At 38.8% G+C, this 18,003-nt stretch overlaps 1 protein-coding gene across 2 annotated transcripts in view; it reads right to left on the reverse strand.

The window, feature by feature from the left end:
- Positions 1-18,003, reverse strand: part of gask1a (golgi associated kinase 1A) — a 60,618-nt gene that overhangs the window by 16,758 nt on the left and 25,857 nt on the right. The window contains exons 4-7 of one of the 2 annotated variants that reach the window (XM_067510962.1): positions 11,908-12,030; positions 11,216-11,319; positions 9,485-9,708; positions 6,336-8,324 (exon numbers count right to left, since the gene is read on the reverse strand). In XM_067510962.1, coding sequence (XP_067367063.1) covers positions 9,504-9,708; positions 11,216-11,319; positions 11,908-12,030 — 432 coding nt within the window. In that variant the 3' untranslated portion in view covers positions 6,336-8,324; positions 9,485-9,503. Of the gene's footprint in view, positions 1-6,335; positions 8,325-9,484; positions 9,709-11,215; positions 11,320-11,907; positions 12,031-18,003 lie in introns of those variants that run through there. The other variant, XM_067510961.1, reaches the window with a different exon arrangement.

An 18,003-nucleotide genomic window follows, 5' to 3' on the forward strand; every position in this document is an offset into this window, starting at 1 on the left:
GAGCTGCTGTATTGGATTGCATTAGATTGTACAGGTGGTCATAATGTTTTGCCTGATCAATGTATAAAACTACATATATCTGAAAGGGCATCTGTGAGCCTCTGCAGCCTACGGTTACCCATGATTCACTTCAACATTTACTTCAATGGAGAAATAAAATTCCACATCAAGTCTTATATAAGGAGATTGGTGTTGGCAGCGTCAGTAGGGAAGACATTGTTTCAGTGGTTGATTGGTTGTCACCTCACAATTGGGTGGATTACCATGAACTTTGTTGCAGATGTTCATGGTCCCCAAAGGATGAAGCCTTCTGATTCTGGTGATCCCTGAGGTCTATTGCAATTAAGATCATGGTAATCTATCCAGATGTGTTTCACTTACCCGGGTATATCTGGCTATGTATCTGGCTGGGTACTACAGGCGGGAATCACAGGTCAGCTCACGATACAATACAATCACTATAATTTGCCTGCATTTCGATATGTCACCACACTAGGCACCACACTGCCTGCTTCAGGCAGACAGCATTTTCTTAGGCATACATGCATAAGAAAGGTTTTGATTATGCCTTCAAATGGAAAAAATCATGTCCCTCCCTCATGGGTACTTTTCAAAGTCTAGAATTCCTGAAGTCTAGAAGTGTAGAAATTTATTGCAAGTCTATCTGCACCAGACCACGAATCACCAATCAGGTTAACATTATTTCAAAAATACATATATTTGCATTTGAAAGTTTTCCATAAATTTACTACTGCAAGAGCCTGTAAAGTAAAATGTATCAGAGTACAGTACAAATGAACTCCTGTCCAGTCATGAAAAGGATAATCAATTCCAGTGCATCCATACGTAAATGAAATGGGCTGAAATGGGCAGCCACGTACACTTCTGAAAGGCAAAGGACAATTTATTTGCTCTCTATTTGTTTAAGTTGCTGAATCTGCACATATTGTGTGATATGTTTTATGCACATTGGAAAAATAGCTGTGTGCTATTGTGCTGTGCTGGTATGTGGCCCAGTGCTAATAGAGGGTTGGTATAATTGGTTTTTAGCCTGGAGCAGCAGAAGGGCATCTACCAGCTCTAATGTCTTTACCATAATAACACTATCAGTCAGTGACATGTGAATGTTATTGCAAAGAAATCTGCATCTCTTGTCTCACTGTCCAGCACTGAACATGCATCTTTACACTGCTCCTACGTCAGTACCTGTTATGTGGCTGCCACACCTGTATCAAGACAAAAGTTACCATGTTCTGTCGTTAAAACTGGGGCATTATAATTACATAACCATACAACAGAAATATGCTCATTTGTGTTGCATTACATGGAGCCTAATGACTCCAGTGATTTGTTCTGTTATTGTTCGTTGACTTTATATACAATGAGATTACCATTTGGATGTTCACACGTGGACAATAAACCCTAGTGTTTTTTTTCCTGTAATGCTTCAGCAGTATACTATATCTTTCACTTCACAACTTTGTGTTTGGTCTGTTGCATAAAATCCCAATAAAATACATTTCTAATTGTGGTTGTAACGTGGCAAAATGTGGAAAATTTCAAGTGCTGTGAACTCTTTTGCAAGGCACAGGATGTGGCAGGCAGGAGGCTAATGTGTTGGCTGCTGTCACATAGCTCCCGTGTAAAGGAGTGACAGGTTTCTGCAGAAAAGAGAGAGAGCAGCAGTCACATGAGTTTTCATGCACACCCACTTTGTGCATAAATGTTCAAACGCATAATCCACACTGCATGTTTTAGCAAGGAGCTATAGCTGCTACACTGTGAAAGTAAGCTGCATGAAGGAAGGATGGAGACAATACCATGTACGTGTGTGTGAGGGTGTGTTTTTAAAATATGCATTATAATAGGAACTTTTTTTAATTTTTCTTTTTTTAGCTTCAGCTGCAAATGTGACAACGTTACACCCAGATTGTAAAGACTCTTGGGTGGAGACGTACTTATTTTAAGACAAGACACAGCTGACAACTCAAACTGGTTCGTCTCGACCTAATATATTTGTCTGACTCTTAGTCTGCAACTCCACAGCAATTAGTTAATACTTTCCATGCAAAGCACCAACTGATGAAATGAGTGAGTAGTGAGCAGTGTTGGAAATAAAACATGTTGTACCACTCGCTGTATCCTTGTCCTCTGTGTGTTGAGGGCATAACTGGTTTCCAAGAACATGTTAATATGCTGCTGTGATCTTTGGATTGTATAGATCACAAGTAAAAACAAGACTTTAGGTTCTGTTCTGTTCAAGTGCCTGCTGGTCCGTCGCTGGGCTAAGACCACATTTAGGTTTTTACTCTTCTAGAACATGCAATTGGGTGGAAACCATGGAATAGAAGCACAGCTAGACATCAAACTGAATCTGAAAATCCTATCATCATGCTAACAGGGTTATAGGGACCTGACTAAATGTGATCAACATCATTCTGCTTCCCGGCAGGTTCATCAAGATTAAAAATTGCATCAAACAGGAAGATAAGAACCTGTCCTCTTTATCCACACTTTCTGAAACACCCACACTCAGCTACAAGAGCTGCAATATTCAAAGTGAGGATTTAGTGCTTAAAAGTGGGGCTCAGACTGGTGGAAAGAAGAACGGAGAGGAGAAAGGGAAGAGAAACCAGTTTGATAAAGAAGAAATAGAACAGCAGAAGTTTGTGGTGGTGACCTGTCTCTGTTCCACTTTCCCTGCTCTACACTAAACATTAGTTTTGGTTCACTTTTGCCCGCTGTGGAAACATTATTATGAGCTGATGGGCACAAACCAAGCATTGGTAAATATAGTATAAAAAGCACTGGTGGTCGGCAGCAGTCCTCGCTACAGCTGAAAGGGAGATGCATGAATGGAGAGGTCGTCGGGGAGAAGTGGGGGTGCGGCACTATCGAGGTGACCATGCCGGCTGTGGAGTGGAATTTTCTGGATTGGCTCCGCTTGTTATATTCTGTACCTCTGACACATATTTCCTTCACGTATCATAGAGAAATGTGTTATATAACAGTATCAAGCACTAATACCACCTCCTAGCTGATTCATGTCCTATGTATTATGTTCAAAAGGCAAAATGCTGTTCTAAAGTGATACAGTTGTTTGGAGAAAGTGAGTCTTTTACATTCAATCATTTTTTCCCTTCAAGTTGACTCAAATTCTTACTGTCGCTGTAGCTCAGGAGGTGGAGCACTCAACCCCAAGTTGCTCTTGTGTTCCCACAACATGTCAGTAACTCAGTGAAAGCTGCTTTTTGGTCTTATGGCACTGTGTGCTATTATACTTGGCTTATTGTACCTGACTGAACAGGCAGCTGAAGATTTCCAGTATGCATGTGGAGTACTACATATATGTAGCTAAGCAAATAGCATAAATGTTTAACCTTTTATTAATTGTCATTTTTACTGAGCAATACAGTTCTTCCCCTAAGCCAGATGTGTAAATGATTGTTATGAAGACTGCACCTGTCGCTAATGGCATGAAAAGAGCAACTGATTTGACAAGTTTCTGTGGAAATGCTCCAAAAAGCACAGTCTTTATGATGTTTGGTTTCCAGAAGTGTGGAATCCTTTTTATTACATATTTTAAAAGTTACATGATGCATTGCGATGTTTTGTAGTTATGAGATGTCTTCTTCTTACAATCATGTGTTCTTATGATCCCAGACACTCCATTGTGGATCATTGATGATATTGATGTTCATGTTCATCATGTATTAGATGAGCAAAAAAGCACAGGAAGAGTATTTGATTTGGAAAAGGCCACTTGTGGTCAAAACCATGGTCACATGGCACAATTATTATTCTCTGAAATCAGTTTATTGCTCACAAAAAATGTAACCAGTGAGTGTCAGTGATTGATTTATGACACCGCTATGTTTGGTATTGATGCCATGTAAATCAGTAATTTAGCCTCCTATCCAAAATGAATTTAACGAATGCCTGAGAACTTGAAATGGCCAGATTCAGTTAATTAGTCAGTATGAACACACATCATATCTTTATTTTACATTTCAGAGATTAGCTTCCTCCTTTCACTGTCCCAACTCATTTCCTCTTTAGTTTATAAAAAGGCTTTATACTGTTTTATTATAGGAGGATGATATTTTAAATCATGTATCTGTGCAGGTGTGTTTGTGCAGATATGGTAAACTCCATTTAATATATAATACATGTATTCAATTCTACCGTGCACCAGGCCGAGGAACAGCTGCAAAATTGACAAATTGTGTATCTTACTGAATAACTGCTGCTCTTATCACTTTTGTTTCCTAGCAGATAAACTCTGAACCTTTCTGCTTCTGCTTATATGCAACTGCTGCTGACACCGAGCAACTGCTGATAGAAGCACCTTCAAGGCGATCCAGTCAGAGCTGCTGGGTGAGAAAAGGAGGATGACGCAGCTGGAGCCTGCGCTCGTCTCTTGGACAGTGAATTACTTGACCTGCAGGCCACAATATGTTCACCTGAAGAACTGTATCTCCAGTGAAGGCACGGAGGTGGACGTTATCTCCAGCTACAGGTACCTGGGTACCTGGGTTGTGGTGGCCAGTGAGCTGTTTAAAGTATTCTTCTATTATATACTACAACCCCAATTCTAAAAAAGTTGAAATGATGTGTAAAATGTAAATAAGAACGATGCAAATCTCAAAATGAGCTAATATTTTTTCTATGAAATGGTAATATGTCTCAGTTTCAACATCTGATATGTTGTTGATGTTCTATTTGCACATCATTGCATTTTATTTACGTTTTACACATCGTCCCAACTTTTTTCCAATTGATGTTGTATTACTCACCTTCACACTTTCTCAGTTTATACAGATCCCTCAACCCATGGTATTTATTTTGAAATGTATGTTAGTTTGCATTCCTGATTGTATTGCTGCTCTTCATTTTATTTGATCTCATTTTGTTCCCTTTCCAAATGTAGTGACAATAAAAATGTCCAGATCTTAATTTATTGTCCTGTGTTGTATATCAGAGTGGGACTTAAGCTGGGAACACAAAATAATGATCAACAATAACGAACATAACAACCTGCTATATGTGTATTTGATTTCTAGATTACTACGTAAAAATCAATACACAGACCAGTGGGTAAAGCCAATTGAGTCCATTTAAGTCACTTGGATGAATATGTCCCCCAAAATGAATGTAAAATTGGTGTCATCCAAGCGAGGAAAGAAAATACCCCCATTACCTGCATGACCTCCTGTTCCCAGTGAGGAGGCCTTGAATCCTCATGTTCACATTACAGCCTCCAGGTAGCAGCAGCAGACCTGTGACTTTCCTCTGCCTCAATAGTTCATCTTTGTTGCTCTAATAACCTTCACTGTACAGCTCCATGATGATAGCTATTATAGATGAGTCATGGGTGACTAGTCATTTATGTTAGGCATCTGTCTCTCTGTGTCCTCTCCTCGCTGTCTTTCTCTCCCACACAAACACACACATGCACACATACAAAAATGCAAATGTTCTCATACATTGGCTCTGTTGTGCATTCACACAGTGGAAATAAGATGAATATGTTGTTGCAGCCATACATCAGAAACTATTTGCCTTAGAGATGCTTTGGTTTAAATGTTGACACTCTTGCACTCTCGACTTTAGAGAGCAGAAGAAGTGAGTGTACAATCCATCTACAACAATTAAGCCTGTGGGGCAAACAGCTCAAAAAATATATGTCTAATCCCAGAGATGAGCAGATACTGCAGGTTTACATTCTTGGTCCAGTGGGACATTTCCAGCTGAGGTTATTTAAATAGCTTTTTTCGTTTTTAACAACACTCTGTAGCCAAAGACCAACAGGATTAAGTAACAATGCATAACCTGCTTTCAAAAGAAGAAGTTACTGCTGTTACTGCCCAAATGGATTTGCACTTATTTGCTGCTGCCTTCTGAGTTGATTATAGTTGAACTTCTTCCAGCTCTGCCTTGCCGAGTAACCATGGCAACGACACAAACCACGCCAGGAGAAAGATGCCGCATTTAACTACACTGCTGTCAGAGTTTACAGAGTTGTACACCTCCGCACCAGCATGAAGAATATAGTGTACATAAACATTAACTCCGGAGTGCAACACAATAATTTTACTTCTCGTTAGCTACACTGGCTGTTTAAGTGGTGTCAGCACAAAAATGTATGTTGTTTTGAACCAGTGTAGAGACTTTATAACGTATGTATGAATTCATTAAGCATGTTATAATCCAGATGGAGCCTAATGAGCTGGATCAAAAATGTGTTAAACCAGAAGCAGAGAGATTCATCCTATTTAAAGGCAGCAGGGTTTTCGCACTTTGGGTCAAAAAAAAGGATCAAGCTTTTAAACACGTTCTCTTTACAGCCATTTATTTGGTGATGAAAGAGGGAACCACAGACTAGTCATTAATCCATGAGCCAACAATATGACAGGAATTTAAATTCAGAGCTGTCAAGACATAGAACAGCTTTGAGTGATATGATCTCTTCTTTTCACAGAACCAAATACCAAAAGCACAAAGCGACAGTATAGTTTTCTATTCTCTCCCTTGATTTCCATCCAATTTTCATCCCTTCTCTTTCACCTGGTACGTCTGTACACTGCTGTGCATTTCAACAGTATGTCAGAACAAGCACCTAAAACTATCAAAAATACACATGAAATATTACATGTTTGAGACACACACTCAAATACATTCAATGTATTTACACATATACTGTACAGTGCTGCATATCAAAAAGCTTTCGGGATCCAGTCCAGAAGCTATTTACTGACAGCCATTTTTAATCCCTCGATTAAAAGCCAAATCCTTATCTCATAAAAACAGACATCCAAATCAATCAGTCGATCTGCTGCTAGCACTCCATAATCAGCTTTCTGTAATTTGCCTCACGTTTCCCATCTTTGAGGGGAAATTTGCTGAGATGTTAGTGAATGCAGCTCGAAGGCTCAATAAATGTAGCATGAATATGTTTGAAGTGACGTGAAGTAAGCGTCCCATATAAACAGAAAGAGCTATGAGGACATGGGAGTCTGTGCAGATTTAACCATATGTCAGTCCAACAAGACCAGCATGCTGACACACCTAGAGGCATGTGTTTGAGTCTGATTTCAGAGCACAATCACAGTGATCTCTGCGTGCAGCATGAAGGAGAACAAAAAAATCAGCTTCACTTTGAAAATCAACTGGTTGATGTAAGATGGCACTGTTTCAGGGAGTTTGCTGTTGTCTTCATTTGTCGGCTTAGTAGCTTATGTAAACCTTTTTAGTAAGTCTGCCTTTGGAAAGGGTCCTTTAGCTGTAACTTCAAGATCTACTAATGGTTTAAGCTATAGGATATATTATTATGGATTGGGTTTATCCTTCTCTGGCATGACTCTGAAAAGTGCTGCAAAGCAAAATATGTACATACATTTATGGAAAATGTAATAACTTATCTTCTAAGGATCAGTTATTAATCACTACAACATTGACAGTAGATGGTTATCTTTTCCTGACTAGCTGGAAGGACAAACCAGTGAGTGTGCACTAACATTTTTATTATTTCCTACTATTCATGATTTATTAAGAGCACAACTGCTGCCTTTGTTTTAAAATAAGACACCCAGCATTTATAGAATTTGTTAATGGCTTAATTTTTAATGCCTCATCAGCCAGAGGGATCTTTTTACAGCCTGGCAACCCCAAATGATGTTACATAGTCCAAATCAAATACTTTAAAGGTATGAGTTTATACACTGTTGCCCATAACTTTGGAATACCTCTTTACCACTTTGCATGAAATGGTTGTGACAATGTGATTTATTCTTGATAGACAAAGTGTATATCTTCTGAAACCTTTATTGAAGAATCTCTTCCAAATATATCACAGTGAAAATTAAAACAAAATGATTCTAACTTTGTGGAAACAGTGTATTTCTTATTTCATACATTATTAGGTTTTTGTGATTCTGTGTATATGAGATAAGTTTTTTTTCTATCATCAAGCATCCATCACAGATGATGAAAAAAAAGACCACCTTAATATCAGATATACACAGAAGATGTCCGCTGTCCTAAAACCAAATGCTGTATATGAAATATAAAATATAAAATCATACCTTTGTGGTATTTTGATTTGCTCCTTTGTAACATATTTGTTTAATATCAAGCTCAATGTGCAGAGCATTGGGTTGGAATGCAGAAGGTCGCAGGATTGAATCCCAAAACACCAGGTGCCCCTGCCCAGCTACCAAGGGCCACCTTGGTGCCGGTCCCAAGCCCGGATAAAATGAGAGGGGTGCGGCACGTAAAAACTGATGGCAAATTAAAATGCGGAACGCGTTCTGCTGTGGCGACCCCTGAAGGGACAAACCAAAAGCTGTTGATTTGAAGCATCCATCAAAGATCTAAAAGACAATTTCAGAAACGAGCTTGACTGCAGCTTACTATCTAAACCAAAAGGAGCTATTGAATAGTAGCAAACAGTTTAGAGCTATTCAGTAACAGCTAACAGGAGAACTGAACTCTCCTGAAACAGTTATCAATCACATGGACAGACAGTTAACTTATGTATTTTTAGATTTCATTTTTGACCAGTACTGGGTTTCGAACTCCGCAGTAGGTTTTCTTTTTTTTTTTCTTCTTTTTTTCTTTTGAAATCCTTTACTGATTCCATGGGGAAACTAGGATGCACTTATTGGCAGAGCTGCCATAGAATGTACTCAGCTTGGGGTAAAGTACCTTAGTAGTATCAGTAGGGGGCAAGATTCTTTCGATAAACTTAGTATAACAATCAATTCAAAAGTAATTTTATCACACTATGTGCAGAGTAAAAAGTAATTGATCACTCCCAGCTATATTGTCAATTAGTGAATTATTCAGTTAGAAGACACCCGTCTGATGCACCCAACCAAAGAATGACTAGCACCAAGCACACTGGCTCTGGTGCTGGGCGTGGGGGTCTCAACAAACTTAACTCAAATCACATAATTTGAGTTGAGTTGAAAACTTATTTTCTTATGTTAAAATGTTGAATAACTCCAGAAGTATAATGTACTACAGAGAATAATGAGTTTTACTTAAATTGTCCATCAATGTTTCAACTTTATTTAAAAAAAAGTATTTATTAAAAAAAAAAGCATCCATCACAGATCTAAAAGACATTTTCAGAAACAAGCTTGACTGCATCCTACTATCCAAACCAAAATTTTATTTTATATTTTTACCAGAGTGATTGCAAGTGAGTTAGTTGTTCATGTGATCGTGCAGATCATGTAAGTGATCATCTTTTTCTGTGGGGTGGGTCCAATGGGTTAAGCGCCACCACAAGAACTCAGTGGTTAGTGCCAAAATGCTGAACAAGCTTAGTTACACCTTAGGTCTAAATAAAAGAGCGATACTCGGCAGCAGGGTATCAATTGTATCTCACAAACTTAAAAATTGCAAGACATAAACATATTGATTTTTTTTTTACTAATGTCATCCTGAACTCATCCACATAAAGACTTTTCTACTGCACCTTGGTCAGGTCAGCTCAGTCACAGGTCTCTCATGAGCCAGAGTTTGTTGTCCTTGATGTGCTTCAAAAGAATCTTCCCTCTCTGCTCTACCATGTGAATGAGAGGTCTCAGACCCCTGGCCCCACCTCGGCTGTCCCAAAACGTCCGGTCTGTGTAGAGGGAGCGTAGAAGAAGACTCTCCAGACAGCCTGACTGGAGCAGGGACACTGCTTTCTCTGGAAATCTGAACAAGACAAAAGTCAATAACAACAACGTTAATGTGTGAGATCCGAGTGTACAAGAGAGTTTAAGAAATTTGTCTTGGTTAAACATAAAAAGTTTGCCCAAAATGTTGTTTAAAATGGCAGTGGGTAATTTAAGCTCAGAGGATATAGCTCTGTGTGTGAATGGCACTTGATGAAAGCTAACCTCGTGTCAAAAACTGAAAGGATTCATACAATAGGCTAAAGCTATGTCTCAATTCAGGGGCCTCACCCTTTGACGGCTGCATTTAAGGGACAAAAATAAAATATGGCCAAAAAAATGCAGCATTTCTTCTCTATGTAATGAAGAACCCCACTGGGAGTGATAGTGCTTGGGGGTATGTCCAATAATTTGTATTATGTTATTTTTAAAATATTCAGATGGTGATGTTTCCTTGTTTTACTGGTGCTCGAATCAGTGTGTGTTTAGTTGTCCCTAGTATTTTAGTTCCACCTCTCCCAGCTGTTAGCAGGCGTACATGCTACCCAGCATTCCATTGGGTGTTTTCATTTTGTAAAGTTGCAGTTATTAGTGTGTCCAACCAAGAATAAGACAATTCAGTGTCTTCTTTTTGTTCAGCCTTCACGGTATATGCTGTCTATAAAAGCCACATGCATATAAAGACCATGTATAGGGCCCCTGAAGTGAGTCACAGATATTATATTCAGCTAATTTCATAGCAATGTAGATGTCACAATTTTTCATTGGTGCATATCTGAAAATTTGACCAATAAGTAACTTTTGAGGCTATTTAAAATGGATTATGAGGGAGTAAAAAGCTGACCTATTTATTTTTTTGTAAATCCCAGCTTTTCTGAAATTGCATTTGTACACCATAATTGCTGCATTCACGTAAAATTAGTCCTGCATCTAAAAGTGACATGGCACACATAATCTTTAGCTTGTGCTTGAAATAAGTAAAACACATAATAAAATCTAAGCTCTCTGATTGGCCAACATCCTTAGTAATCCTATGTGACAGATAAAGGGGAATATCTAACAAAGCTGATTATTTCAGCATATTGAATGGCAGGCTAATTGAATGCACACTAATCTAATCAGACAGACATTGTAACAAAACCCTGAAAAGCACTCAGTGGATGTTTCTGCTGCTGATTTGAAAGCTATTCACAAGCCAAATATGGTGTTAGATGAGTTTCATTTAGTTCAATTCAATTCAACTTTACTTATATAGCATCAATTCACAACAAAAGTCATCACAAGGCACTTTACAGAACAAAGTAAAGACTCTAAAGATGTACAGAGAGAGGCAAAAATGGAGAGGAAGAAAGCTCCAGCAGAACCAGGCTCAGGGTGGGCGGCCATCTGCCTTGACCGGCAGAGTTCTGAAAAAATTTCTTACATCAGTCTTTCTGCCTGATATCAGGCCAAAGCAGTGCGTAATGAAATGTATCATGTCTGGGTGACGGAGTAACACATATTTTAAATGTGCGTCCTCTTGTCGTGAGATAGTGCATTGTACTTACTCATCAATGCCCTCAACCAGCCTGAAGTTGAGGTTGTCAGTGGGCTGATGTGGTCTGCCAGCATTGTCTATGAACACCAGTCTGGAGGGATCTGTTTTTCGGACCTTAACACACACACACACACACACACACAGAGTGACACATGAGAACTGCTGGTCTTTCGGCCTTTTTCTTACATACAAGTATTATTTCACACAGTAAGTGCAACTGTCAAATACAAACCCCATTTCCAAAAAAGTTGGGATGCTGTGTAAAATGTAAATGTAAAGTAAATGCAATGATTTACAAATCATTTACACCCACTTTAATGGAAATAGGAAAAAGACAACATATCAAATGTTGGAACTGAAAAATGTGATTAAAAAAACATTTTTTTGCCCATTTTAAATGTAATTGTAACAACATGTTTCAAAAAAGTTGGTACAAAGTCGTGTCACTGTGTTGCATCACCTCTTTTTTCAAAAACAGTCAGTGTTTGATAAAAATAAATATTTTTCCAACTCCCGAGGCTCTGAATGTTTTCAGAGGATGACAGCTCTGGACTGCAGACAGACCAGTTTAAAATCTGGACTCTTACTACTGGTCCATGTTGTTGCACTACATGACTTTGTTTTGTTATGCAGGTAAACTTATCAATGAATAAATAATGCTGTCATGAAATCCTTTTCATTATAGTATTATGGGATACGCACCAGAATGTGAACCAACTGCAGGCCCTTGGTGTTGCCACACTTGGCATTTAACAGGTTCTCCACACAGAGCTCTTTAGGATCAGGGGTGAAACCACAGCAGTACCTGTCCAGCCGGTCATTGACCTGTACCAACACACATCAAACACATCAGGGAATTAGGGAATTTTATATACAGTTATTCCCAATGGGGAAATAACACCAATCCATCCTTAGTTACACTAGTTTTCCCTGTCAGGATGCACTGTTTCTGTCCTCCAGGTGGATGTTGTTAGGGTCACATGCATCCTGTGAGAAAGATTTTATCTACATTTTTATGTATAGTTGATGTTCGCCACCAACCACAGTCTCTGTTCTAATCAGTTTTCATTTTGTTAAAAATTCATTGCATTATTTTTGCTTTACACTATATTTGTGCAGTAGCAGGGTGGTGGTGGAACACTGATTAGATTGGTTGTCCATTGAGGTTTGGTAGGACAAGGCCCAACTCCCCACTGTCCCTGAAGTGTCCCTGAACAGGACACTGAGCCCCCAAACTGCCAATTCCATAGCAACTGAGGTTACACATGCCAGTGTGCTCTGTGTGTCCATCACCATTTATCATACTATGAATATGTTTAAACCTTTATTTATTCACAACCGTTTCACTGAGAAACTACTGATTAGAATGTATACGTTATTATATGCTGAACTAATATCCATTCCCCTTTAAAATATTACCTCATTATGAAACATTATGGAGGAAGTCATTTATCCATTTTTATTTGTCCCCTGATCCATAGTATTACACTGAAATGAGGAAAATGCAATAAGCCAATAAATATATCCTGTAATAAAACTTAATGATGCACAACTCAAGAACTGCGTGATTTGTTTTACTGCTTCTGATTAGTCATCGCTGATTTCCAGTAATTTGGTCAGTGCTTTCCTACTGGCTCCCAGTCTGACACATCCTATGAAGTATGTAGTAGTAGTAGTCATCAGTATGAGAACAGATGAGAGCCACACAGACATTCAGGGTGGGTGAGATGTAAACCCACACTGATAGCAAGTGAAACAAGCACAGACTGTTTCTTTAATGAGGGATTAACTAAAACTTACAGCTAAACTCAGAGATGAAGGCCTCCACGGGATACACTCCACATATTGCTAAAAAAACGCTCCAGCTGGAGAAAGGAGCAACTCAGGACATGCCTGTGGTGCAGAGAAATACTATCTGACATAACATCTGCTTAAGAGATTGTAGTCAGACTGATTTGTCAGAAGTACAAAGTTTAATATGAAATTCCTGCCATGTGGACATTTTTTGACAGTGATATATGTAGTGTAGTTGGGCAGCAGCCAGGATAGTTGAGCACACGACAGGAAAGACACTGGGCCATTTAAAATTATTTATACCAGATATATACCAGTAGAGAAAGAATAAAATTAGAAGCTAAAATCAGCAAATGCCAAATTTCTTAAATATCAGTCACACCAATAACTGATTAATAGTTGATGATTGATTCTCTTTAAGGTTGTATAACTAATCATTGTTTCATTATAATTTATGTAAACATAGTAGATCCAAAATGCCATTGAGTTCTGTGAAGGCAAAGTTTGCCCTTATCAAAAACAACTACTAATAAGTTAGTAAATAATTTATTTGTAATTCACTTGCATTGTTTTACAATTCTTTGCAATAACATTTGTGGGAGATCCAAGGCCAAGATTGCAAAGAACTCCAGAATCCCAATTAGTGACATAATATGCAAACTCCAAAATCCCTTTAGTGATGCAGTGCCCTACTGCAACAGTGTCATAGTTCTGGATTCCATAATTCTACATGACACAAGCATGAGAATTCTTACAGTGGATATTTACTTGGCGGAGTCCTTGATACTTAATGTTTTGGTCCACAAATGTTACACATGAAAAAGCCTTCAGTGGATATTAGTTTGTGAAGTCCTTGATACAGGTAACTTGAACATATGATGTATACTCGTCTGAGTTCCGTATTAGCGTAGAAATGGATAATCACATAACATGGCATGTTCAAAAAAAAAAAAATGTAGACATGACGTGGTAAATCATCTTATAATCACATGTATATATATATATATATATATATATATATATATATATATATATATATATATATATATAAATAACCCTTCTAAATAACCCTTCTGCTGACGCTCCAGCCCAACAGGTTCCTTATATGTGGTCTTAATTGGCTACAGCCGAAACCGCCCCCTCGTTGAAACCAACCTAACTTCTGTGCCTTTGTTAGGTCAAAGGTGAGAACGCTCGGTGATTACTAAGCTGAAACCACCACCAACAACAGACCAAATATCCACTTCACCAGGAGAGCAAAACTTTCTAACTACAGTTCTTAATTCTATTAAAAACGGCATCACCGACCACACATAACCAAAGTAACCGGCAGAGTCAGATCAAAAACGCAGTTAGAAAAAGACAATTTAGATGAACGCTGCAGTGAGAAGGCAGATGATCTGGCAGCTTGGTGAGGGAACTAAAGAGGTATAAAAACAGAGTGGTGAGAGCAGGTGAAACTAATTGCCGGTGATTAGTAAACCGGGGGAAATTTTGACAGGACCAGGGACAGGAAGTGGCTGCAAAGTAAAATTCATGAAGGGGAAAGTGAAGTTGGTGATGCTGACATAAAGTGTATTTACGTTTATCTAGACATGCCACAAGGTTGACTGGTCATGTTTCATGGCCTCGTGGTGCACGCTTTTCCAGCAATGTCGATGCATTCTGTGATTTCAAAAAATACCATAGTGAGTCTCTTAAACTGCAAATGCAAATGTATTTTATTAAGAGCATAATTGGAACAGATTCAATTTTCTTCCAACACAATGGGGCTAAAGTATAATGACAATTAACAAAAATGGAAAGTGCAAATAACTTGGTATTGACCATAATAATAGATTGAATCAGAATATTACATTACTGACGATGATAAATGCTACGACAATAAGACTCAACTCGTAATAAAGAATAATAAAAATAAATCTTGCAGTGGTCACAGCTTTATACTGTACAATATCTTACCCTGTCAAAGTATGTGCAATAGCACAGAAGGTAGGAATGTGTTACCTCTTGCAGGTTGCCATAAAGAATCACAAGCTGTAGTGAATTCCCTTTATGAAATGATTAACAGTGTTGCTAGTGTGAGGGCCCTGTGATTTACTCCCTGGTGTTAAAGTAAGAGAAACAAATAGACATGACCTTGGTGAGATCCTGGGATTTGTCAGGATTTGGGTGTTTGCACTCTACATGCTGCATCTGAGTTTTGTGAGCATCAGCACACTTGTGTGGGGTTGTGTGAGTCAAACAACCTGTGTGCCCTCAGGTCAGCATTGTGTGTGTGTATGTGTGTGTGTGATAGAGGAGCTGTTTGAGTATTTTGTAAGGCAGTAAAGCGGCACCTACATTGTTTCTTCTCACTTGGGTGGTGGTATTAGGATACTTCTCTCCCTGCTACTACTTTTCACACCCACACTGGAAAACGGTTGACTACAGTCCAGCAGTCCTACGGAGACTGAGCCAATATTGACTTACACCGCTACCGAACACCAGCAAGCTTCAGGGAAAGAAGAGATGTCATGCTCTGCTCCAGTCAGAGTCAATGCACAATTAAAGTGGAACAAACTCTGAAGTGTATTTGTGGACATTTTGACTACAATTATCTGATGTTACACTCCACACACATATAACTCCACACAACTCTCTCTCTCCTCCATTATCATTCAGGTTTAGTTTCCTTGTTTTAGTCTTTTGTTCCCATCACTGCACCTTAAAGGGTGACTTCTCCAATTCCCAACTTGTTTGCTTTGGTCTTAGTTTAGGGTGTTGATGTACACTAATGCTTCTAAACTCCCATCTGACCTCCGATATTAAAATATTTTTCTGCTTCTATCACCCAGGAGTTTTTCATCATTAAGAGTTCCGATACCGTCATCAAGAGCAGCTCTGGAAAAGCAGGTTGACCATGATTACAACCTCCATAGTACAAGCAACAAGATAACATAATCTCACTGAAGGTCATCTGGAGGCATTTTTCAGCTAGATGTAGAGATATATTTCAATATAGGGAAGTCAGAGGGAAGTTTAACGGCATTCATGTACATGTACTACCCAAACTAGAACCAAAAGTAGCAAGGTCTTTTGCTAAATGAATTTTGAATCTATTGGTCTTAGATTAAGGAACGACTATGGTGCAGGAAGCTAGAGCGGTTGTCCACCGATCTTGCAGTTGTTGGTTCAAACCCTGACATTATGAAATGTCCTACTTAATTGTCAGTAATGCTCCCGGTAAGTGTTGGCCAGCTGCATAGCAGCTCCCCCATTGGTGTATGACTATTTGTTTGATTGTGAGTGTGAATGGGTGATTAAGAAGCAGTGTAAACTGTACTTCGAGTGCCAATAGGTAGAAAAGTGCTAAGTGTACAGTGCACCATTTACCATTTACAGTCCTAGTGGTTACTACCAAAGTACATATTTGTATTTGCCACAATGACATTACCACCACCATTACCACAGTGACATTAAGACATTACCCCTGGGGAAACGTTACTGCTTAGAAGATGACGCTTCTAATGCAAAATACAAAAATCTCAAAGATTCTCACTGAGAAACTTTCATTGACAATGTTTCTGGTGCTTTCTTATTTAAATGTACTTAAATTAAACAAGAGAAATACGTGAGTAAGGACTCATACAGTCTGCAGAGATACAGAAGACATGTTTTTTTTCTCCAAAACTAAAAGAAGAATTGCAATACAACACAAAATATTATACTGCTCATAACAGGTGTATTGCAGTAGTAGTAACCTACATTAATTTTGTCTATAGATGCACCTAAAAAAATTGGAGGTACGTTGTGTGCTGTACTGCACGTATGTTTTTTGCTTGATAGTGAATCTCCAAATTCTTATTGTTTCTTCTGCTGTAAAAGTAAAAGGCTGTAAAAGGCTGAGAGTGGTTTCTATTTATTATATTCTATTTATTATCATATTTGAATTTTAAAGATTTTAAATGTTCCCACCACTACTTACTTCAGCACCATGTACAGACCAAACTGCCAGGCTTGAACACATGATTTTAATATCCAATAATCTTACTTCAGATTTTGGTTAATGCCAATTCATGCGTCAAGGTGGAAATATTCTTAGTACATCTCTCCTCCTGCCTGCCCCTCCACAACAAGCCTCTTAAATTATCATTCAATGGACCAAGACTTTCATCCTGGGGGGTGGACGTGTTTGACCATAATCACACTTTCATCTGGTTTCAGTTGAAAGTAGGATCAATATGCTGAGAATTGGTTGATTTCTCTTGCAGCTGTTGCAGTCTGGAGCAGTCCACCTTTCATTTTTAAAACCTGCACTCAAATTGTCACCTTATCCTCAGCTCCTCTGCCCTCCCCAGAGTGTCCTCCACAGCCACTATGTGAATGAGTGGGTGTGTGTCCTTCACACAACTCGTCCTATGCCTTTGGTGTTTGGTTCCCTGCTATCAGAGCCCAGGGAGGTGTTAAGGGAGCAGGTAGAAACAAGTGTTCAGTGGCACGTTCAGCGGTTCTCAGCAGATCAATATGAGGCTATTAGAGCTTTGCCCTGTTATAGGAATTGACTTATGGCAGTGAGGGGGAGAGAGCTGCCTCATGGGTTATTCATATTCAACCCAACACACACTGTAAATGGGTGTTAGATACACATTCCATTTTAGTGTGTGGACAGAACAAAGCAGAACAAAATAAGTACTGGAGGCTGTGAAATCAGTGACAATGTGCAGCTTCTGAAGTGCAAGTGGAGCATGCTAGAGCAAACTCACCACTGAGGAAGTCAAATGTTGAACAATACTGAGGCTTTTGTCTACACTGTACATGTAGACGTACCCGGAAATGAATGAATGAAGAGAAGAAACACCACTATAGAAAACACTTTATCACAGTGTCTTTGCTGCTTTCTAAAATACAGTAACAATGCAGAAATTTCCCTCAGGAACTGCCTTTTCTTCTCCAGCCCCAATTGTGTCATGTGAATCACTTAAGGCCAACGTTTACTGCAGTGTTGTTAAGCATTTCTGCTTT

The sequence above is a fragment of the Channa argus genome, chromosome 7 (assembly GCF_033026475.1).
Source record: "Channa argus isolate prfri chromosome 7, Channa argus male v1.0, whole genome shotgun sequence".
In the NCBI taxonomy this organism is placed as follows: domain Eukaryota; kingdom Metazoa; phylum Chordata; class Actinopteri; order Anabantiformes; family Channidae; genus Channa; species Channa argus.